This window comes from Choloepus didactylus, chromosome 8, assembly GCF_015220235.1.
Source record: "Choloepus didactylus isolate mChoDid1 chromosome 8, mChoDid1.pri, whole genome shotgun sequence".
NCBI classification, from domain to species: domain Eukaryota; kingdom Metazoa; phylum Chordata; class Mammalia; order Pilosa; family Megalonychidae; genus Choloepus; species Choloepus didactylus.
In genome coordinates, this window is record NC_051314.1 from 33,206,704 (window position 1) to 33,232,742 (window position 26,039).

The 26,039-nt window shown below is 34.1% G+C and overlaps 1 protein-coding gene across 1 annotated transcript in view; it reads left to right on the plus strand.

Annotated features, from left to right (window-relative positions):
• The window catches only part of CDK17 (cyclin dependent kinase 17), a 134,714-nt gene that overhangs the window by 81,662 nt on the left and 27,013 nt on the right, over positions 1-26,039 (plus strand). The window contains exons 3-5 of the mRNA XM_037845732.1: positions 8,447-8,611; positions 13,696-13,829; positions 16,462-16,587. Coding sequence (XP_037701660.1) covers positions 8,447-8,611; positions 13,696-13,829; positions 16,462-16,587 — 425 coding nt within the window. The remainder of the gene's footprint in view (positions 1-8,446; positions 8,612-13,695; positions 13,830-16,461; positions 16,588-26,039) is intronic.

A 26,039-nucleotide genomic window follows, 5' to 3' on the forward strand; every position in this document is an offset into this window, starting at 1 on the left:
ACCAAAGCCAAAATCTTCAAGGCATTTCTTTAATCTCAGTTCTCCAGCTGCTTTTCTGTTAGGTACCTGATTTTTTTTTCTTTTTAGTGAATATCACACTTTGAACATTTGAAAGTTGGAGAGCAGAGGACAGATCTTATAAGTCTTTTGTATACCACAAAGAAAGTTATGTCTGTGTACATCATCAAAAGAAAGAAGGAAAACAAAAGTAAACACCATTGGATGGCATCTTCCCTTGGTATTGTTTATCAGTATGATATTCTTTCAACTCTTTCTTAAATTCCACTTCCCTCTGCTACCTCCTTCTACATATTTATCTATCTAGTTATAATTTTTCCCTCCCTCCCTGTTTGACAACATCTCTTCCAGGAAGCTGACGTATGTAAAAATCTATCTGTCCTCTTGTTTGCTAATCTTTTCTAAATGTTCAAAATTCCTTCCCAATGGGATAATATCACAAAAGATTGGAATGCCAGATTATTTACATCCTAGAAACGTGGTGGGAATAAAAAATTACTGAATCGTTGAATACATACTGGCAAGAACAAATATATAAAGAATTTTTTATAATGGTACTCAAATACATCTCAATTTTAATAAGTTCTTCTGTACACACAAAGTAGAACTAAAGTACATTGAAGGCAGCAAGGCATTCAATAGATACAGATTCCTTGTAAACTTCTGGGATCAATGTAGGAAGGAAAGATGCAAAAAGAAAAAAGACAACTTATATCACAGGACTCATAGGTCATCAAAACTTATAGCCTGCCCTAGCATACAGTAGCTTTCATAATCTGCTACAGAGTGATCCTAAAATTACTAGTGAGAAAGAAAAGTACAAGAATGATTTTTATGACTAAATTGACTCTAAGTCATAATTATTCTCTATGCTAGCAATCTCAGAAGAATCTCAACTATAATATAGGCAAAAAAGACAGCCGCATCTTAATGTTTCATTTCTTGATCCATTCTGAAAGCTCTCATGTCAAGTGCTTGTTAGCTCTCTTTCAACCAGATAAGATTGGTTGAGGTGGAGGTATTTCACTTTTACTACTCTCTCAAACATTTCTTTCCGCCGCGATAACGATGTCCTTACTGCATTTCTCCAGAAGACAAAAGTATTTCTCTTCTCCCCTCTGATCTTTTCTCTGTTCCCCTGTTGGAACTGATCTACTGGCAGAGAGGAAAGGGATTGGGTACCAGGGTTGAGAGTCAAGTTGTTCAGGTTCTTTATTAACACTTCTGAGGAGAAAGGATGAGAGTCTGCGGAGTCTTCCTGGGAATTTTCTTCAGTGGACATCCGGGAAAACCCCGGGGTCAGGGTTGGGTTGAGCTTCGGTATTGCGTCCACGGAGGTCTAGTCGCAGCTCCGAAGCCCTCTGGGTCTTTGGGTCAGAAAGGGAATTTGGCTCAAGGCACTCAAATCGCTGTAAGATAGTCTGGAAAGAAACTACAGCCCAGAAAGAGTCAAAAAATCTAAACTCCAACAAACAGTGGTGAGGGAAAGGTCTCCCATTAGTTTTTATGCTCTCAAAGAGTAGTATCTGTAGTATCTTGTCTGTTTCCTTAATATCTTGATGCCTAGCACCCAGAATAGTGCTTGCCAGATCATAGGCACACAGTGAATACCTGTTGAATGAGTGAATGTATTTATTATCCCCATTTTTTTAAGGACAATCCAGCTGTCTTTCCCAGGGTAACTGTATTTTTTTTAAATGCAATTTTATTGAGATACATTCACACACCATACAATCATCCAAAGTGTACAATTACTTGTTCATAGTATCGTCATATAGTTGTACATTCATCACCACAATTTTTTGAACATTTTCATTGCTCCAAGAAAAAAAATTAAAATAAGAACAAAAATAAAAATAAAAGTACAAAAGAACACCTAAAACATCTCATACTCCTTTTCCCTCTCTATTATTTATTTACTTTTTGTTCTCCGTTTTTCTACTCATCTGTCCATACACTGGATAAAGGGAGTATGAGCCACAACGTTTTCACAGTCACACAGTCAGTCACACTGTATAAGCTATATAGTTACACAGTTGTCAGAAATCAAGGATACTGGGTTACAGTTCAACAGTTTCAGGTATTTCCTTCTAGCTATTCTAATACACTAATAATATAAAGTGCATAAGAATAACCTCCAGAATGACCTCTCGACTCTACTTGAAATCTCTCAGCCAGTGAAACATTATTTTGTTTCATTTCTCCTCCCCCTTTTGGTCAAGAAGGCTTTCTCAATCCCACGATGCCAGGTCCAGGCTCATCTCTATGAGTCATGTCCCACGTTGCCAGGGAGACTTACAACCTGGGAGTCATGTCCCATGTGGGGGATGGGGGTCAGTGAGTTTACCTGCAGTATTGGCTTAGAGAGGCCACATCTGAGCAACCAAAGAGGTTCTCTGGGGGTGACTCTTAGGCAAAATTTTAAGTAGGCTTAGCCTCTCCTATGCAGTAAAAAGCTTTATAAGGGCAAACTCCAAGATCGAGGACTTGGCCTACTACAGTGGTAGTCCCCAGTGCTTGTGAGAATATCAGGAATTCCCCAGGTGGGGAAGTTGAATATTTCTAATTTTTCCCCAGTCTCTAAAGGGGGCTTTGCAAATACATTTTTATTCTCTGTCCAAATTACTCTGTGATGTATTGGGGCTTCATGCTAACCTGTAGAAACCAACCAGATCTTACCCCCATTCAAGGTTCTATGTAATTATGGTGTTTGAGTAAATGGGTCATAGAAGTTAAATTATATAGCATGTTACAGAAAAATATATAGATTTTCCACCAAATAAACATCTCTTCCTTTGGTATCACATAGAAGTTGAAGTTATAAAACACAGTCATTATCATCCTTTTCCCTTTAGTTTGGTTTACCTTAGTCATAACCAAGTCCATTTTGTTCATATCTCTAATTAAATCCTGATCTCTTTTTCAGTTTATTTAACATTTGCTGTATGGGGTAATGCTGACATTCATAGCTGCCAAATTCTGGCTCTGAGTCTCAGGTGTCACACAGATACCTGAAGTTCCAGGGACTGACCAGGTTATACACAAACAGCTCATCATCTCAGAATTTAGAAATAACCGTCAAAACTCATGAAGAGATGTGACTGCTGTAAGAGCTTACAATTTAGGAACCTTTACCATTAGCCTTTCCCTGATAACACATGCTCTCAGATTCAATTTTCAGTTTGCACATTATATTTATTCCATATTACTGAGGCATTATAATGCTTATCTTTTCGAGTCTGGCTGATTTCACTCAATATACTATCCTAAAGGTCCATTCACCTAGCTGCATACCTCACAACTTCATTTCTTCTTGCCACTGCTCAATATCCCATTGAATATATTCTCCCCAGTTCACTATTCTGTTTATTGGTTGATGTACCCTTAGGTCACCTCCAACCCTGGCGAATCATGAATACTGCCGCCATAAACACAGTGTGCAATGTCCAGTCATGTCCCTGCTCTCAGTTCTTCCAAATATATACCAATAATGGGGTTGTAGGACCATGTGGCAAACTGATAGTTATCTTCTTTGGAACTACCACACTGCCCTCTAGCTGGGCTGCCCCATTCCACTTCCCTATCAACAGTGAAACCGTACATCCCTCTTTCCATATTTTCTCCAGCACTTGTATCCCTCTGTTTATTATTTAAACAGTTTTATTTTCACACTAAACAATCCATTCTAAGTAAACAATCAATGATTCCTAGTATAGTCACATAGTTATGCATCCACCTCCACAATCTATATGAGGACATTGCCATTTCTTCTGCAAAGAAGGAGGAAAAGGAGAAAAAAAAAAAAAAAAGAAAAATATAAAAGAAAGAAAAAAAATAAAAATAAAGTAAAATATAATGAAAAGGTCAGACAACAGTATCACCACCAAGAATCCTGTATCACTCTGTTCTAGTTTGCTGATGCTGCCGGGATGCAAAACACCAGAGATGGATTGGCTTTTATAAAAAGGGGGTTTATTTGGCTTCACAGTTACAGTCTTAAGGCTATAAAGTGTCCAAGGTAACACATCAGTAATCGGGTACCTTCACTGAAGGATGGCCAGTGGCGTCTGGAAAACCTCTGTTAGCTGGGAAGGCCTGTGGCTGGCATCTGCTCCAAAGTTCTGGTTTCTGGAAAACCTCTGTTAGCTGGGAAGGCACGTGGCTGGCATCTGCTCCAAAGTTCTGGTTTCAAAATGGCTTTCTCCCAGGACGTTCCTCTCTAGCAAGCTTGCTCCTCTTCAAAACATCACTCACAGCTGCACTGAGTTCCATCTCTGAGTCAGCACGTTTATATGGCTCCACTGATCAAGGCCCACCCTCAGTGGGTGGGGCCATGCCTCCATGGAAATATCCCATCAGTTATCATCTACAGTTGGGTGGGGCGCATCTCCATGCAAACAACCGAATCCAAACATTCCAACTTAATCCCCACTATTATGTCTGCCCCACAAGATTGCATCAAAGAATATGGCTTTTTCTGGGGGACATAATACATTCAAACTGGCACACACTCCCTTATAACCCCCTCTTATAGACATTTAGTTTTGGTATATTGCCTTTGTTACAATTAATGGAAACATCTTACAGTGTTACCATTAACTATAGACTCTAGTTTGCATTGATTGTATTTTTTTTCCCTTGTACCATCCAATTTTCATCGCCTTGCAAAGTTGGCATTCATTTGTTCTCCCTCTTTAAAAAACATTTGTTACATTTAATCACCATCATTGACTACTCTAGGTTTCACTAAGTTACACAATCCCAGTCTTTATCTTCTGTCTTTCCTTCTGGTGTCATACATGGCCCTAGCCTTCCTCTTTCAACCATACTCACACTCATCTTTGTTAAGAGTACTTACAATATTGTGCTGCCATCATTCAGTATTATGTTATCCATTTCTGGATCTATACAGTCTATCTTGTTTACCCTCATGTGCTCCTTCAGCATCAAATGCCCAATTTCTAACCCCCTTTCTATCTCCTGATTACCTGTGTTCTCAAATTTAACTCTCAAATTTTGCTCATAAATATTCATTCATAATAGTGAGTCCCTGGAATACCTGTCCTTTTGTTTCTGGCTAATTTCACTCTACGTAATGTCTGCTGTCTACCATTTTGACTTTTGGAATTTATATGTCATATTTTATTTTCTCTCTTTCTTTTTATTCTCACTGATAGCCTTCATTTCTACTCTCTTCTCCAAACCTCTCTCTTCTGTATTTTCCTATATGCCTATAGTGCTCCCTTCACTATTTCGTGTAGAACAGATCTCTTGTTCACAAACTCACAGTGTCTGTCTGTCTGAAAATGTTTTAAACTCTTGCTCATTTTTGAAGGACAGTTTTGCCGGATATAGAATTCTTGGTTTGCAGTTTTTCTCTTTCAGTATCTTAAATGTATCATAACACTGCCTTCTCGCCTCCGTGGTTTCTACTGAGAAATCTGCACACAGACTTATCAAGCTTCCTTTGTATGTGATGGATTGCTTTTCTGTTGCTGCTTTCAAAATTCTCTGTCTTTGACATTTGATAATCTTGATTATTAAGTGTGGTGGAGTGGGTCTATTCGGATCTATTCTGTTTAGGGTATGCTGTACTTCTTGGATCTGTAATTTTATGTCTTTCGTAAGAGATGGGAAATTTTCAGTGATTATTTCCTCCATTATTGTTTTTGCCCCTTTTCCCTTCTCTTCTTCTGGGATACCCAGAACACATATATTCATGTGCTTCATGTGTCATTCAGTTCTCTGAGACCCTGCTCGTATTTTTCCATTCTTTTCCCTATCCTTGTTTGTGTAGGATTCCAGATGCCTTGTCCTCTAGTTCCTGAATCCTTTCTCTGCTTCTTCAAATCTGCTGTTTTATGTCTCCATTGTGTTTTTCATCTCTTTTATTGTGCCTTTCATTCCCTTAAGTTGTGCCAATTGTTTTTGTACACTTTCAAGTTTTCTTGTTTGCCCAGTGTCTTCTTCATGTCCTTCGTCTCTCTTGCCATATCTTCCCTCAACTTGTTGATTTGATTTTTGAATTGATTTTGCATATTTGTTTGAAGATCTTTAATTAGTTGTTTAAACTCCTGTATCTCATTTGAAGTGTAAGTTTGTTCCTTTGACTAGGCCATATCCTTGTTTTTTCTAGTGTGATACATAATTTTTTGTTGTCTGGTTTCCTTGATTACCCCAATCAGATTTTCCCAGACAAGCCTGGCCCAGGTCTCAGAAAGAGGATGTAATCAGTATCACGTGTCCAGTTCTTATGCTGTGATCTCAGCTGTTCCACACATTTCAGACTGGTATATGATGTGTGTTTGGTCACAGATGTCTCCAGCAGTTGTTGCAGACTATTTACTAGTTGTTCCTAGCTATATGCTAGTTGTTCCAGAGAACCAACTAAATTCCACACCTCCCTTTGCTGCCATCTTGCCCTGCCTCTTCTTCCAGGGTAACTTTAGAAAGCAACTGAAGCAAATGTTGCCTATAGGCAGAATACTTCTATGAAAATTTCCTGGAATATTATATTAAATGGTTATATTATATAATTATATACTTCCAGATATGGAATTTCATAGTTTAGTCTGTGTTAAATATCCCAATGCTTGTAACTATTTATGCATTTATATCAAATAGCCCCTCCTCATTCATTATTAAATTATCGGTTATTTTAACTAGGATTAAGTTAAGCTGCCCAAATCCTTGATCAGTCAGCTACTGATCTAACTGGGATATAGGCCCTGGGATGCTAACTCAGTATTCTAGTTTGCTAATGCTGCCGGAATGCAAAACACCAGAGGTGGATTGGCTTTTATAAACGGGGGTTTATTTGGTTACACAGTTACAGTCTTCGGAGCAAGAGTCTGCTTTCAATGGCCGTCTTCAAACTGTCTCTCATCTGCAGCTCCTGTGCTTTCTTCAAAGCATCCCTCTTGGCTGTAGCTCCTCTTCAAAATGTCACTCTCAGCTGCACTGAGTTCACTCTGTCCATTAGCTCATTTATATGGCTCCAGTGACTCAATTTAGACCCACCCCGAATGGGCGGAGCAACACCTCCATGGAAATTATCCAGTCAGAGTCATCACCCGCAGCTGGGTGGGGCTTATTCCAAAGAAACACTCAAAGAGTTACAATCTAATCAATACTAATAACGCCTGTCCACACAAGATTACATCAAAGATAATGGTGTTTGGGGACACAGTATATTCAAACTGTCACACTCAGACAGATGTTCTTTACTAGTAGTTAGCAATTGCCCCTGCCTCCAGTCTGTTGTCTACTCTGATTAGATGGCTTGAACCTGTGTGAGCATTGAGTACCCTTTTGCCTCATCCTTTCTCCCACATCCCTTTAAGCATCCAGTTTTAGTAGAGGGTATATGCCAAGTGGCTTCTTGGCCATTTTTCCTAGAACCATATCCTGGTCTTGTTCTTGTTCTCACTTGCAAGAGAAGCCTTTTACTTTAAAGCTTAGAGCTACCTCCTCCCTGCCAGCTTCTCCTTTCTGCTTGATAAACCTTTAAAGGTTAGAGGGAATCCTGTGATCAGGAGGTAACCTTAAGCCTGATTGGAGCATATGCGCTTATGCACTCTACAGGAGAAGAATTGGCTCTGTTTTAGAGGAGAAGGTATTCAAAACAGCCAGGTTCTTTTAAAAATTCCTTCACTACTACCAATAAAAACTTAATTTAAATATAAAGGACTAATTGTGTATCACAGAAGACATCATTAATTTTTATTAGAACTCTTTTTATTTGGAGGTGGAAAGGAGTCATGAGATTTCTCTCTAAATATTAAGAAATAAGAAAATTTTGCTCTTTATAATTGAATAACTTTTAAGTAATGTATTATTAAAATGTTTCTTCTTGGTGAAGAGTCTGTGGTTTAAAAAGGAAATTTTATATTAAAAATCCCAAATTTGGGGGAATAAATTTCAGAACCTCTGTATTGTTCTATACTTTGGTACTTTTATTTTGTTCAGCAACTGACATAATTTTGAATCACTAGCAGATCAGGATACAAAGTCCTTCAGGCCCAAACCACATCTTTTATATTCTCCGGCATGCCTAATCATAGAGGTGGGCACATGGTAGGAAGTCAGTAAATATGGGACTAGTATGGAAACAACACCAAAGATAAATTAAAATAAACAAATTGATAAAAACTCTGTGGGTTATGTGTTTAGTTTTGTGATAACTGACAATTTTGATTATATAAGAGATGTGTTACTAGATCCACTCAAATGTTAAAAAATGTGTACTTGTTTTCTCTAAGTATTTTCATAGAAGTTATTTTACTTCTAATACTTTGCACAGATAATTGAAGAAATGAGGTTAAATGTAATGTTCTCTTTTATAACGTTTTGTTTTGTTTTCTCCTTCTCATGTGATCCTGGATCTTGGGCTATTAATGGAATGATTTTTGGATGCCATGAACCACAGAGCCTATTGTGAGGAATGGCAGGCCTCCAGCATCTCACAGTATGCATTCCTTCCTCCACCAGTACACAGGCTCTTTCAAGAAGCCCCCATTGCGGAGACCACACAGTGTCATTGGAGGAAGCCTTGGCTCCTTCATGGCAATGCCCAGAAATGGAAGCAGATTAGGTAATTTGATTATCTATTTCATTTAATTTTCTTATCATAAGTCATTTATATAGTTAAGTTTTGGTTGTATGGAAGTCAGCCGATCTTACTGTCTTATTTCTCTTGTCAGGTAAAAATCAACTTGAGAACAGGAGGGATAGCAGAAATAATAGGTAGTTCTAGAGAAGTAGAAGTGCTGACACTACAGAGAAATAAAATATTTGGAAATCTATTCACCTGAAGGAAACAAAAACCTGTAAAAGGTGGATGCAAGATTTCAAGATGAATGGCAGCTTGGGATGGTGTTAATTTAGCTCCATACCTTTGTAATCCTTCAGATCATCATCATGTTATATAGCCTAGTGCAATAATTAGTGTACATGGTTATCACCTGAGTTGTTATTCCTGTGACATTGTGTCCTGTTAAATATCCAAGAAAAATATTGATCTGCAAGTTACTGTTTATTTATCTCTCTGGTCTTTTTTGATGGTGCCTTATTTGCTTATACTGCTTTGATTTTTAAAATCATTTTAAGCATACTTACTTTATAGTCTCATTAGATAATTATAGTTCTGAAGTTCCTGAGGGTTTTATTCTGCTGCTTGCTTTATCTGCTTACCCTTGATCTTGTAGATTATTTCCTCATGTGTTTCATTAATTTTGGAGTATGAATTTATTTTTAGTGGGGTTTTATCTATGGGAAACCTACATAGCCTGTATCCTTACAGGTTTAATGCCGCAGAATGGTGCGCTGGAGTCGGCTCACAGTGGTTCTTGAGAAACAATTGTTAAATTTTCAGGAATTTTTAAGCTGATAGTTAAACATAATGATTATTAAAATTTAAATTATATAAACTTATAATTAAGTAAGTTAAGTTAAAAAACAATGGTAATGAATACTCAAAGCTCATCACTTCCTAATTTTTTTTTACTATATTTTACTATTATCTATAATCTTGGGGATGTTTATTTCAGTTGTATCTGTTGGTTAAAATACTGTGTGGTGCCGTGCATTTCTTCCCAATTACATGTTCAGTGATTTCATGTTGGTAGCTTGAAATTGTCATGGAGGGAGTATGCACAATTCAGAAATCAGAAAACACTATAGATCAGGTCTCAACCTATTGTTTGTTGATTGTCTAGACCAAAAGCTGGCAAACTTTTTCTAGCAAGGGCCAGATAGTTAATATTTTAGGATCTGTGGGCCACATATGGTTTCTGTTGCATATTCAGCTTAAAAAAAAAAAAAAACCCTTTAAAAATGCAAAAAAAACGAAAACAAAAACAGTTTCAGTTCATACAAAAACAGGCCACATTTGCTACCCTGATCTAGACTTAAGAAAATGATGTTGAGAATGTTGGTGCTACAAATTAAATTTAGAAGTATCTGTGTCTATAGCTGTTACATTGTAAATGACACAAAAATTTGAGCAAATATTCTTCTAGTACTTGAAAACATGACACAATTCAGCAGAGAAGTTGTTCATACCATTGATAAATGAGTGACATTCTGACTTAAGCCTTCATTGTTTCACTTTCATCTTGTTAAAGGAAATGAAAATATCAACCAGTAGTCATGTTGAAACTAATACTTGTTTGGTAATGACATGAGCAATTTATTAGTTTGATCAGATGACACTCAAGTATTTATTTATAGTGTGAGATTAATAAGCTGCCTTCTTTGTGCAGTAGGCCAGGGCAGACTTCTACGTGTATTCATTATCTGCCATTTACTGAAGATGTAGCCCTTTGAGAATAGTGCCTTTATATGGGAGGGTCTCACTTCCAACTCTGTTACAAGGCTTCATCTCTTACCTCAGTATGGCTGCTAAGCTTAAGCACCTTCCTCCCAAGATCAGCAGCCCCTCCCAAGGAGGGACTGAGTGTCAACTTCTGCATAACAGCTTTGGGTTTTCAGTTCTTTGTTTTTGCTTCCTGGGGATTACCCATGTACTTTCTTGCAAACTCAGCTATTCAGTTGAAAGTATTATTAATTGTATCCAACATTTCCTTGAGAAAGGAAGATTTTCAGATTTTGCTAGAAAGGAAGGCATGGTTAAATTATCTTTAACATTTTAAAAGGGTGATAAAATATATAGCACATGGCCTCACATGTGTTATATACCAAATTTTAACAGGTTAGGAATCAGTCACAAATTCATTGACTTTCATTGCGAAGTTAATTTTTTGTTTGGATTTCAGCATAAAATTTCTCCAGAAATCTGCTTAATTGAAGTATATTCATTTTACATATAGAGCTATTAAAAGCCATTACCATTTGCAACTATTTATGACTGTGAATGAGAATTTTTTCAATATTAGGTTACCAAGACAAAATACAGAAATAAATTGAATTCGGTCTGAGACTGATTTGATATGAGATCCTTGAGTTCAATTTTTTAACTAAGCAGTTGTTCTTGTTTTATTTTTGTAAGTAAATGTTTATTAAAAGCTTAAATTTGTGTACATAAAATAATTTTTTCATGTTTTTACATATTGATACTTCATATAACATTTCATTTGAAAAAGAGGCCTGGTGATCTAGTCCATTTTTTAAATTTTTAGTTAATGTTCAACTCATTTGAATATTTGTTGAACATCTCAGTGCCAGGCACTTTGTTGAGTTCTGCTACTTAAAAAGTGAATAAGCCAAATCCTGCCCCCAGGGATTTCATAATGTGGTGTAAAATCACATGATGAAACATGCCCTTCAGTGTGGTAGGTGCGTGCACAAGTCACAGAGATTAGAAAAGGCTGATTCATGGAGAGATGACACATGAGCATAGTTTTGAAAAATAAGTATGAGTTTGCCAGGCGGATAAAAAATGAAGAGGAGGATCTTATGAATAGAAAGAAAGTGTTTTAAAGCACTGCAGCATGAAACGACATGATGCTTTCTGGGGAATGAGGAATTATATACAATGTATAGAGAGGAGTAGTGACGAGATCTGTTCTAAATCTAGCATTTGTTTCCAGTGTACTACTGTTAGATTGCATTAGAGAATGACTGACAAATACAAATATATGAGCACCACAAGTATATGAGTTTGTTTTTGTTTCTGAGCTTAATCAGTTTTTTTGATCATTTTTTTTTGTTATAGAATGTGACATATATACATAGAAGTGATAACTTTTCCAAGTGCAATTTAACACATAGAGAGCAAATTTCAAAGAATATTACGGGTTACAGTTCCACAGTTTCAGTTTTTTCCTTATTGTGAAGTATAGCATTTATGAAAAAAGGTAATAACTTTCAAAGGAAGATTTAACAAGTAGTTATATAGGAAATTTCCAAAAAATTATGAGTTATAGCATCATAGTTTCAGTTATTTCCTTATTGTGAAATATAACATTATACAAAAGGGTGATAACTTTCAAATTACAATTTAACAAGTAGCTATAGAACAAATTTCAAAGGATGCTGTGGGTTATAGTTCCATCATTTCAATTCTTTCCTTCTAGCTGTTCTAATACCCTAGCAACTAAGAAAAAGAAAGTTATATAGAGATTGAGTATTTATAATCCTTTGTTAAATTCCATCTTGTCTTTTGCTACCCCTTCCTCTAGTTTAATTACTTTCCCAGTCTTCAAGGGAACTTGTTCATGTTGAAAAGGGGTGTCCACTGTATGAGAAAAGGACACCATCTGATTGATGTTCTTTTTTTTTAAATACACCATCTGATTGATGTTCTTTTTTTTAAAATACAGTTTTATTGAGATATATTCACATACCCTATAATTGTTCACAGTGTACAATCAGCTGTTCACAGTACCATCATATAGCTGTACATTCATCACCAGAATCAACTTCTGGGCATTTTCCTGACTCCAAAAAATAAAAATAAAAGTAAAAAGGGACACCTAAAACATTCCATCTCCCCCATCCCACCCTATTTTTCATTTACTTTTTGTCCCCATTTTTCTACTCATCTGACCATACGCTGGACAAAGGGAGTGTGAGCCACGAGGTTTTCACAGTCACAACATGTAAGCTACATAGTTATGCAGTCGTCTTCGAGAACCAAGGCTACTGGTTTGCAGTTTGACAGTTTCAGGTATTTCCTTCTGGCTATTCCAATACACTAAAAACTAAAGAGGGATATCTATATAGCATATAAGAAAACCCTCCATTGTGCCGTCTTGACTCAGTTTGGAATCTGTCAGCCACTGAAACTTTGTTTCATTTCACTTTCCCCTTTTGGTCAAGAAGATTTTCTCAATCCCACAATGCCAGGTCCAGGCTCATCCTCGGGAGTCATGTTCCACGTTGCCAGGGAGAGTTATACCCCTGGGAGTCAAGAAGTTTGTTTTTAATATTCCCAGGAGGAATTAATTTCCCTTCTCTGTATTTCCATTTAACTTTTATCTCTATTAAAACATACTGTAACCCACCTTGCATTGTAATTTGAATATGTTTTTGCCCCAAACAGTTTATTGAGCTTTTGGAGGTCAGAAACTTGATTTTGTAGGTCTGGTACAAAGTAGATATTCAGTGAATAATTTTTGAATTGTAGTGAAATTTTTTGTTGGTTGTTAACAATTTGGAGTGGGGGAGAAAAGCTACATTAACAACTTAAAAATATTAAAAAAAAAGAATATTCAAAGGACTAATTCCGTTTGGCATGTAGAAGCAATGTCACATTATTTAATGGAAAGAATACTAAACTAAATAAAAGGCAAAAACGACTAGATTTCTATTCCATCTCTGCCTCTGACTCTAAAAAGTTATTTGACCTCTTAAGATTTTAGTGCTCAGATCTGGAAAAATGAAGAACTAACTAAATAATCCTCAAATATTATCTCCAGTCTATAATTTTATTATTCAACTCTTGATAGTGACTTGAATGCTAGTTTTTTTTCATAATTTTTTATAATCTGAGTGTAAAAGGATTTCTTACTACTATTATAAGACATGTGAATTATATTTTGATCTATTAACTACACACCTATGACACCCAGAATGTAGAAGATAAAAGACTTCTTCTATGTTATGATTTTTACATGTCAGCTGTGTACATCTTATGTGTAGTGATAATAAATTATGTGGTATAGTAAGATATACACATCTCTTTTAAGGTAAATAATGTTTCATTTTCTGATGCAGATATTGTTCATGAGAATCTAAAAATGGGATCAGATGGTGAGAGTGACCAAGCTTCTGGGACATCATCTGATGAAGTCCAGTCCCCCACAGGGGTTTGTCTCAGAAATCGTATACATAGACGGATCTCAATGGAGGTAAGCATTTAAAAATATAAATATGCATATATATATGTATATTTGTGTGTTTAAATAAACACACTCATGTATCAATGAGAGTAAATGCCCATGAATGCAAATGACACTTCGGAGAAGGATATTTCTTTACATCTGTGAATTGTAGTCTGTAGATATTTCCTTTTTTTCTAATTATCAAATATCCTAAGGCAAGAATACATTAATTGTGTTTGTTCATTTTCTGCAAAACACTATTTAGGTTCTCTGTAAAGGAAATATGAATTTTCAAAAATTCCAGAAGTCTAGAATGCTAAAGTCTTCTTTTCCGGATATGGGTATTATCAGAGGCAGGAACTCCCAGCAGGAAATTTAAACCGAATGAGCTCTCTCGGATAGGTTGTACAATTCAGAATCTCGAAGACGGGCTAGTTAGCTTTCTTGGATAGGCTGTAACCTCTGCAGTACTCAGGCAATGGGGAAACAGAGGAGGGACCTGCGCATTAGGGATAGGATATTAAACATTGCCGTGTTCTTTTTCCCCGCGCACCAGCCCACCACGTTTCTGGCTGTGCATCCTTTCTTGCAAGATCGTAAATAAATTCTTTTCTCCTCCAGAAAAAAAAAAAAAAATGCTGTCATTGTTATTGTGGACCTTTAAATAGACCTTTGTATCTGTAAAGGGCTTTGGGAATCATCTTCACGCACAACTGCTCACAAAGATCCTATGGCAAAGGTTCATGCTGTTAGCTTCGGTCTTTGATTTGTATCTACATTGCCTGCTACTACTACTAGAAATGGGTTCATGAAGTGAAAAATGCCCGCAAAATTGAAATCAGGATTCTTTAAAATATAAAGTTACAGAGTCCTTGTTGGTCCCAAACACCCAAAGATTTTAAAAGGTTCTTATCATCCACATGATTATGAAGAAGATAAAAATTAATTTGGATGACCCTTGGAAAACATCTTGTAAACACCATTTCTGAAAAATCTGCTGTCTTCTAGTGTTAACACTATACTCTTTGCACCACCAATAAAATTTCTTTAAACACTTAAAAAAAAAATAATAATAAAGTCTTCTTTTCCAAAAATAAGATTTTGGTTATATTTTTTGGCAATTCATCTGGGTATTTCCTATTTTATTTTATATTGATTTTTTTATTCAGATTTTAAAAGATAAAAATAAAACAAGCACCAGCTTCCCCTCCCCCCTTGTTTTATATTATAAATAGGAGTATAATTTTCTCTGTGGATCATCAGTACCTACTAATCCCTATAACACATGTAAGTTATTCCTCCATGTAAAAGCATGAAAAGTTCATTTCTTTTTACTTATCAGTGTTATGATACAACCTCAAAGATAGAAGTTGATTATAATTTCAGTCTATTTTGTAGATTCTTTTCTCAAAAAAATTGAAGATGTTTTCAAATTGTAATTTTTTTAGTGTTGCTTAGAGAATCTGTATCTTCATAATTAAAAGTATGCTTCTGAATGAGTTATGGAAAACAATATCAGTTTTCTGAATGACTAACATTTTCAACTCTTGAAGTCGTTCCTATCACTATGTATGAAGTATGACACAGTAAGAAAAAATAAAACTAATATTCTTTCTTTTTTCTTCATATACATGATATTCTTTATCATATGTTTTAAAGGTTTCATTTAATGTTAGTATCTATATCTGCACTTTCTTATTCTTTCAATAAACTATACTTATTTCTCCCCTCCACTCCCAGTGACACATGCTTGATTATATTCTTTTAATCTTTTAATAGTGTATTTTAAAATCTGGCAAGACTTCTTTCTCACCTCCCTCCCACACACACAATACACACATACACTCTTATTTAATTTAGAATGCTGTTGATATTATTTTCTGTTTATTTTTCTAGATAGATTTTAGACATTTTGTTTTGTTCCAAGAATAATAATAGTGGGATTTGTTTGGAGTTATGTAAAATAAAAAACTAATATGAGGAGAACCAGTATCTTTTCAGTATTTAGTACTGCCATTTGGGAACATGGTATGTTTCTATACTTGTCATATATTGCTCAGTATTTCTGTAGTTTGTATACATCTCCATTCTGTTAATGATTTAGGTAGTATTATGAATGGGAGGGATTTCTTTTTATAGGATTTATATTTCTTGAAGTCATGATAGGAGTAATTTTCCCTTTCATGTTTATCTCAGATCAGTGTAATGAAATAGAAATGCCTTTTACTTACTTCTTTCCATTTACATAAGTTACTCAGTAATAAAGTATTTCAGTTCTTTTCTGTTGTGTTGCAAACAGAATCACACAGTATCTCTTTGCTTAGTTGTTTAAATAGATTGTGTTTTATGGTAGTCTTTACTTATTCCTACCAAATGGTATAATAAGGTCAAAGTAAATTAGAAGTTGAATTTACCCACAGAAGGGCTCAGAAATAACTGGGTTGGACTGGACCATTTCTGTAAAGCTACATGGTATGCCTTTGCTTTTAGTAAATATTTTTGCATTCTGCATAATACATAAGATCAATGCAGATAACTTTGCAACTGCAGTAACGCTTTTCAATTATTTGTCACTAAGAAAATCACAGAGCCCATGAATTCAAAAGTCAAATGCCTCTATCTTTTCTATTTGTAATTACCTGTAAATCTATTTTTTTAGGATTTAAATAAGCGGTTATCACTGCCTGCAGATATCAGAATACCTGATGGATATCTTGAGAAGTTGCAAATAAACAGTCCACCATTTGATCAACCAATGAGCCGACGGTCTCGTAGAGCTTCCTTAGTAAGTTTTTAGTCCCCTATATGTATACCATGAGATCTGCTTGTGTGATTTTCTAGATGTAAACACATAATTTTTTTTAAATTAATTTTTTCATCAGAGAAGTTGTGAGTTTGTAGACAAATCATGCATAAAGTACAGGATTCCCATACACCACCCCCCACCAATACCTTGCATTGGTGTGGAACATTTGGCATTTGTTATAACTGATGATAGCACTTTTTTGTATTGTACTGTTTTTTTTAACAGTAGTTACCTTTTTTACAGTTGATAGAAAATTGAAATAGTACCGTTAACTATCATCCATAGTTTACATTAGGTGTATTTTTTACCATATAGCACCCTATTAGTAACACCTTGTGCTAGTGTCATGCAGTTGTTTTAATTCATAAAAGAAAATTCTTATATCTGTACCTTAAACTGTAGTCCATTGTCTAGAATAGGGTTCACTGTGTTATTCAGTCCTGTTTTATCTTTTAATTTTTATTCTAATAACTTGGATGACTTAAAGTTTCCCCTCTTAACCACATTCACCTGTATAATTCAGTGCTATTAATTACACTCACAATAATGTGCTAACATCACCATCATCCATATCCAAACCTTTACAATCAACCTAAATCTAACCCCAGTGTATCCCCTGGTATCTTACATTCTAGATTCTAACTCTGTGAATTTGCTTATTATAATCAGTCCATATCTGGGATATCATACAATATTTTTCCTTTTATGTCTGGCTTATTTCACTTCATCCGTGTTGTCACATGTGTCAGGACTTTATTCCTTTTTACAATGGAATAATATTCCATTATATGTATATACCATATTTTGTTTATCCATTCATCTGTTGATGGACACTTGGTTGCTTCCATTAAGTTAATTTTTATATGTGACTTTCAGATAACTAAATTTGATTACATTGCCTTCTGAATTTGATAATTTTCCATCCTTAAGCTTTTAAACATGCATTTTTTTGGGTAAATTTTATTTTTTGATAAGTTTTATTGATAAATGCTAGATGTATAGAATATGTGTTCGATATATACTAGATATACAGAAAAGTAGGCAAACCATAATTGTATAACTCAGTGAATTTTTGCAGCATTAACATACCTGTATAACCAGTCTCAGATCAATAAAAGAGCATTTCAAAATTTGCAGAAGCTACCTCCTGCCACCTTTCTATTCACTCCTCCCTCCTACTTTGTTGACTGTAGCCATTATCCCTGTCTTCTAAAACCATAGATTAGCTTTACCCACGTGTCACACATTCATGTTGTATGTATTCTTTTTGTAGTATGTTTTAATATCCGGAAGGACTTTTTTATCCTCATTCATATACACATTCTTATTTTTAAAATGATTTTGATATTCTTTTCTGAATTTTCTTAAATTTTTAAAACTTTATATAGTCATGGATATATAAATGTATTAAAATGCATTTTTAATATATAGTAGTTATATAAAGTTTGTATCTTTCTATCTCTATTATACAGTATATATTTCAATATGTATACAATATATGTTTTTTTTGTGGTTGGCTTCTGTTGCTCAGTGTTCTTGTGAGTTTTCATTCATGTTGTTGTAGTTCATTTGTTCCCATTGTTGCATAGTATTCCATTGTATGAGTGTACTACACTTTTATCTGTTTTCCTGTTGATAGACATTGGAGTTGTTTTCAGTTTTGGGCTATCAAGTAGTACTTCTATCACTATTTTTCTATGTGTCGTTTGGTTAACATGTATAATTATTTCTGTTAGGTGTATACTAGGAGTGGAATTGTTGGCTTATATGGTATGTATGTGATCAGCTTTCCAAGATAATATCAAATAGTTTTCCTAAGTGGTTGTACCAGTTTACACTCTCACCAGCAATGTATGATGGTCCTGTTTGTTCTTCCTGCCAATTCTTGATTTTGTTGCCTTTTTGAAAAATTGTATTTTAACTTTTCTGGTGAATGTGTAGTTATTTTATTTTGCATTTCCCTGATGACTAAGTAAAACACCCTTTTGTATGTTTACTGGTCATTTAGATAGCCTCTTTTGTGAAGAACTGTTCAAGTCTGTTGTCTATTTTCTGTTGGATTCTCTGCCTTTTTCTTACTGATTTACAGGAATTCTTTATGCATTCTGGATAAGGTTCCTTTGCTAGTTTTATATGTTACAAGTATCTTCTCCCAGTATGTAGCAATTGACCCAGCACCATTTATTGGAAGGACAGCTTTCCCTGTTGCAATGTTACCTTTGACATAGATTCAGGTGATTGTATATGTGAGGATCTCTTTTTGGACTCTTCTTTCCATTGCTCAGTTTGTCCGTCTTTTCACCACGCCTTATTTGTTATAGCTTTATAATAGGTCTTAATATCTGATGGTTTAGGTTCTCCAGTTTTTTATTCTTTAAGATTGCCATGGCTATTCTTGACCCTCTGTATTGCTGTATAAATTTTAGGATTAGCATTTCAGTTTCACAAAAACACCACCTGGTACTGTACTTGGATTGGGTTTGTATTTAAATCTGTTCATAAATTTAGGGAGAATTAATGCTTTGCAGTATTGAGGCTTCAACCCATGTGTAACACCCCCCGCCCTCCATTTATTTTGATTGCCTTTGATTTCTCTCAGTAATGTTTTGTAATTTTCGGTGTAGAGTTTTATACAACTTTTGTTAGAAATTTTCTGATTTTTAGTGGTATTTTAAATTATATCATTCTTAAAATTTCACTATATTTTTTGATAATGACATGAAATACAGTTTATTTTTTATAATGACCTTGTTTGTATTAAACAACCTTGTTATATTGATATGTTAATTCTAATAGTTGTCTATAGATTCTTTTTGATTTTCTATGAAAATAATTATGTCATCTGCCACTTTTGGTTTTGGCATCTTGGATTTTTGCATTGTATATTAATGAGAAACTTTAAATAATGAATTCAACTTATAACTTACAATGAATATTTTTAAGAATAATTCAGTTTCTTAAATATTTGATTATTCGTAGCTTCTTTTTCTTCTGTGGTTTTGGTAAGTTATGTTTAAAGCCACATGGCTAAGAATTTTCATGGTTTGGATTTAAACTTAGAGCTGTCTCCAAATCTGTGCTCTTTTATTCCAAATGGACTCTTCTTTCAAGGATCTCAAATTCTAGACAAGGAGACATATAATAAATATAATGCAGAATGATGACTGTAGTCCGGTAGTAGAGGAAATATATAAAGTACTATGCACAATCAAAGGAGATAGTACTTGAACTGGCCATAGAACGGTGAATAGGAATTTTTTGGGCTGACATTGGGTACGAGGGTGTTCTAAGCAGAGGAAGTTTTCATGTATTAAAATCCAGATGTATGAATGTATATGTTTTGTTGGAGAAATTATAACTGATGTAAAATGTAAATGTGTAGTAATATTAAAAACAGGACTGGAAAGGATAGGGTGGGTCCAGACTGAAAATGCCTTAGATGACCACAGCCAAGGAGTGTGGACTTCATCCCAAGTAATGGGAGGATATCAAAGGTATTCATTTTAAAAAGGGCTGACATGATCACATTTCTGTTTCCTAACAGTAGGTGTAGGAAAAGTGTGAACAGTGAATCAGAGAAAAGAAAGGTTAGAGGCAGGGAGATGAATTAGGAATTTATTTAAATATGGGGATGACCTGGTAGTTATAGTGGAAATGGAAAGCGGAACATAGAGCCTAGGAATCATCTAGAGATAAAATAGATCTGGTACCCAGTTGAACATTGTGTCTGAGGGAGGAGCTTTTGATGACTCCTGGGTTACTAGCAATTGTTTTATCCCATTTTACATGGATATTTTTATTCACCAAAAACTTCTGTTTTGGTTGGATAATCTAAAGAATTGTTATATGATATTCACTAATATATAATATAATAAAAGTGTAACATCAACTTGATTTTAGTATAGGTTTAGGATGATCATATTTTTGGATTACTGCCCAAGACATTTTTCATTGGAATAATTTTGTCATTGATTGCCCAGTCAAAATTTTCCTTGCCTATTAGTTTTCATCAGGGATGGTAAAATTTGGAGTTATTGAATGTTCAAACCGAGACAAAGTATGATGTAATCTCCGTGTAATTCTTAAAGCTTTTATTGAAGAGTAGTCTTTTGCAGTCTCTATGAAATTAAGGAAGACGGTGCCCTCTTACGAATGTTCAGTGACTGGAGTTTTTTGTTGGGCTCGGGTATTCCTCCTCACCTCTCTTGTTTTTTGACTCTAAAATGACTTAACAGATTTCAGATTAATCATACAGCTGTGTTTTGGTTTCCAGTGATCGATTCCATTATTCATTACCTTTTCATTATTCATTACCTTACCAAAGCACATTTTCATTCTAAATGTTTTAGAAAACTATTCTTCAAAATAGAAATTTGTATTTATCAAAAAGGTTTATATTTGAAAGTGGTGGTTGGCATGGAGGTGAAGGTCAGAGGTTGGAAAAAAAAATATTCTTCACATGTATTAGAGCTCATGTTTCCATAGATAATATCTCTGTTTATCTAAAGGTAAATTTTTTTAAAGGAGTTCAAATATAAAATTTTAGCCTTGTCTTTCTAAAAGTATAAAACTTTTAATATATTGTTTTTCTATTTCCCAATAGCAATATGTAATAAATAGTTAAAATAACAAAATCTTCAGTTGGGTAGGAATTAAGAACAAGTCACAGAATTTATTTATACTGGAGAAAGTCATACAGAAGGGCTGATTGATTCTACTATAAATTCATGATCATCAACCCTCAAATGGACACTCAGTACTATACTATCACCTACAACCCTTCTTTTCTTTCCTTCTTTTATTAATGAGAAGTTGTCCTTCTAACCCATCTTCTTAGGATGTGTAGAATACCTATTATCTCTATACATTCATGTACTGTAGTGTCTTCCTCTTTTAACTAAATCCTTCTCATTGACTTTTTATTTAAATAAACCTTTTATTTTAGAATAGTTTTTTATTTACAGAAAAATTGCTGAGATGTATAGAGAGATCCCATATAGTACATAGCCAGTTTCCCCCATTATTAACATCTTGTATTACTTTAGAGCATTTGTCACAACTAATGAACCCACATTGGTCCATTACTATTAGCTGAACTCCACACTGTATTCATATTTCATTGGTTTTTCACTAATGTCCTTCCCCTGTTCCAAGAACACATCCAGGATGCCACATTATATTTAGTTGCCATATCTCATGTTAAAAAATATTGATTGTTGGATTGGTTAAGTGTAATTTATCATATTCATGTATGGTTGATAAATCGTCTAATTCTAAACCTGAAAAAATTTTCAATTATTTAGTTAAAATTTAGACCGATAGGAAAGACTACACGCAGATATAGTCAGGATTCACTAGAGCTTTGTTACACTTAAAATCATGGCATACCCAGTGGATGTTTTGTGAAAGTGTTAAATATAACTATAATAAAATGAAAGTCTGTATATGAAAATTCATCTCATTATAATTACAAGTCATGTACATTTTAAGTCTTTTCTTTACTAAACAATAAGTGCTTGGATTCCCTCATTCATGGCTTTATCAAGAGATACCATATGCAGTCCTTTCTTATTTCTAGGAGTAGGTGAGAAATAGGGTATCAAGTCTTTTAGAAATAATAAATACATTATGGGGCATAGAAGTTAGGTTTAAAGTCCACCCACAACTTAATTTAATTTTGATACATTGTATGTAGGATTAAGGTAGTGTCAAAATGATAATTTTTGTAACACAAAATGAGTAAAATAGAAGTTCTCAATCTCTTTTCTGCCTCCCTGTCCCCTCCCTCCTGCCCCAACATATCTAAAGGATAAAACACATTTTTATCAATAACTTAAACTTTGTAATTCTCACGAGGAGAGAAATGTGTGTTTGAAAAACCTCCCTCTCGCTTGTCCTGGTCCGTCTTATACACACACACATACATACACACACACACACTTTTAGAAAGACGTCTATAGAACCTCTGTACATACTTTGTTTTGAAGCTCAATTAAAACTACATTGCCAGCATGTTAATACATCTTTAGAACTGTGATGCACAAATCCAATGTAATTAAGAAGTCTCCATAACTCTTGATACCACTTAAAAGTTACTGAATTATAGGAAAGCTATTATAAATTATTTAAGGTTTTTTTTTTTTTTTTTTTTTGCTTATTTTAAAATTTCCATGAGGTTATGCTGAAGGGGAGCCATCTGAACAGGAATTTGCTTGGGACTGTCAATAAGCCAGGTATTCTCCTGGAACAGTGAAGTATCATGAAAAAATTATCTTTGTCTGGAAAGCAGAATTAGGTTAAATTAAAGGCTTTTTATAATTATTAAAATACAAAGCTTATTGTGCCACTTCTTTAGCTATTATTTCTGGATGTACAAAATTTTAAACTTTTAAAATATTCTAAAATAATCTAAGATGGAGCCCACTCTAGATTGTGAGTTCATGAAAGCAGGATTCGTTTCTATCTTCTTCATTGTATCCCTAGCACCTAGCATTGGGCTTGGTAAATGTTGAATAAATGGCTTTGTCCTCTGTGCTCTGAATAATTTCTGTAGGAGAGCATGTCAACAAGCTAGTCATTATTTCTATTGTTAATCTTGTCATGTTCAGCAGATAAGATGCAAGCAAAATTTCTAAAAATTCCATTTAAGATTCAGTAGGTAACATTTGGATGTAATTAATTATAAAATCCTTAAGATTGGAAATTACTAATTGGGGTGGGGGAGTGTGTTTTACTCTTTGAACTGAGTTATGACCAACAATTAACTGGTTTGTTCCTTTTGTGTTAATTTTCTGCCTGCCTGCATGGGTGGATGTCAACAGCACTGTTTATTTTATAGACTGATTATTCAAATTTAAATTTAACTTCATAATTATACTACATTATTTACTTTCCTTTTTTTAAAAGTAGACTTTTAGCATATTCATGTGTTACTAGATGTCAGTCTCTGAAGACTTTTTGTATTAAACTTTTGATAAAACCATTATAAACTTATATACTTTATATGATATGCTAATCTCTATAACATTTTTATCTTTACAGTCTTTAATTTGTATTCCATCTACATACTCTTTATTTTATTTTATTTTATTTTTTCCCTTGTTTAGGCTTTTTCTGTTTCCTCATGATTAAATTCAGGCATCTTTTGCAGGATTATCTCAGGAGTGATGCTTTGGTCTTTTTATTCGAAGGGAAGGGTGGGGAAAGGAAGCATTATTTTTGTAAAGTTCTATAGGTAGAGATGTATTCCCTGAGACAAGGAGTTCTAGGTAAACTTCCATTCGTAAGGTTCATAAGTGCTAGTTCTGACTTTTCCAATTCAGAAATAATTACATGTGACCTTGGGCAAATTACTTGACTTATTTGGGATACACTTTACAAAATACAAATTATTAATTTCTCAAAATGTTTATAAGGTAATGGGTATGGAAAGTTCTTATAGCCAATATTAATTGATTTTAAATTTATAAATTGTATTAATTTATTTATTATATAAAAACTAATTTGTAAAAACAATAACAACCATAGCTGATTTGTATGTCCTCCTTTGGAAGTTCAGAATTTAACATAAACCCCTTATTTTCCTGCATATACAAGCATGAACAAGGAACCTCGTACTAACTTATTTTGTCTGATTTACTCAGATAAGGAGAAGAGATCCACAGAGATAAATTCTTACATTCAGGGACATCTACATACTCTTTAAAGTAAACTTCAAGCATTTTATCATAGTCACCAAAGTGTATTTGATGTCTTACTAGTATTCACTCACTTAATATAAAAAGATGAATAAGAAAATTTGCCTGCTGCTAAGAAGTTCCAATCATACAGTCATATTTTTCCATGTGCTTCTCATTGACATGGATTATGACTTTTTAATTTTTTAGGGTTATTTGTTGTTTTGTTCATAATGGTTTCCATTCATTCTCAGTTTATTTTTTTCTTCCATAAAAAATATGAACTAACACTTGAAATTCATGGCAAAATTGCAATAGTCCCATATTTGTGAATTTAAGCATCTGAATTCCAGGTAGTTAAAAGAAAATAAATGCATTGTATCATTGTTCCTGTGACCTTGGCAATTAGTCTTTTTAAAAAGTATCATTTATTCAAGATCATGTATAGGTAAAACATAAATAAACTAAAAGTTTATTCAGATTCAGGCTGTCATGTACCAGAAAGTGGGTTGTTTGCCACACTTTCCCTACTTCAATTGTATTTGGAAAGTGTTGTCTGTTATAGTTTAACTATGCTATTCTGCATAGGTATTGATGACAACAGATGGTGTGTGATTGTTCCAAAACTTAATTTTTTATTTCATTCTTTTGTGAAAAATATTCATATATAGAAAAAAGTTATGTAATGCAAGAAGCAGCAGTTTTCTAGTCATTCAATAATATCACCTGTGACCAAAATTTTTATTAGTGTAACAAAATTGAATCAAATACTGTTTGACATCAATGCAATTTTCCATATGGTTTTTAATATGGTATATGTCATCATAACAAAAGGAGGAGCCTCTGCTTTTTTCAGCCATTCAACTTGGGGCATTTTATTCTATTGTTCAAAGTGGTGAGAGATGCCAGGTCAACTCATCAAGTACCATTTTAATTTTATTCAACACTTCTAGAAAAATTGCGTATTTGGACCTCCAGAGTTGGACTAAAAATAGTATTTAATGATTCAGCATAATTTATTCATGTTTGTGAACTGAGATTAATATAAAAAAACTTTTTTCCCTTTCACTGGCTTCTTTTTACTTAAGGGCATCAACATCACTCTAAGCAAAAAGTGAACATTTCTCTAGATTATTACTGCTTTTACCATGATCTAGAAAAGGTTACTGGAAAGCAGTTTTAAGAAAATTCTTATTGCCCTGTTTTGGTTGTTTCCCTTTTTTTCTATTTTTGTTCTCTCAGTCCCTTACTTCCCATATTTATGTTTTTTTCTTTTTTCCTAAATCTTTTGAGTCAGTTTTTTTGTTTTATTTGATTTTAGCTTTTAAATATGGAGTTTCCATTACATATTTGGGTGTATACCACATTCCATCTACCTCATTCATTGACTCCAAACAAAATAGCCAAGCAAATTCAAGATTTAAAAGCAATGGATATGAGAACTCATTTTAAAATCTTTTTATTTAGGGGATGGAGGAGTAGGGGCCTGTTGCAGAATTAGACCTAGATTTCTTCTTCCATGTTGGCCATTTTCTGTATCATAACAGAGTGTGACTTTCAGCTATCTTTTTCATTGTATTTCCTTTGGAAAACCAGAAACAAATAGTATTTTGTTGATTGCAGGCCTTCCAAGGGAATTTGTAGATTGGTGAAGAACAATATGTAGGAAAATTATTTATTTTGCAGTTTTGTTAAAAAGAAAATTGAAAGTCACCTTTTATAAGATTCTTTAGTATCCTAAAATGCTTGTGGTAT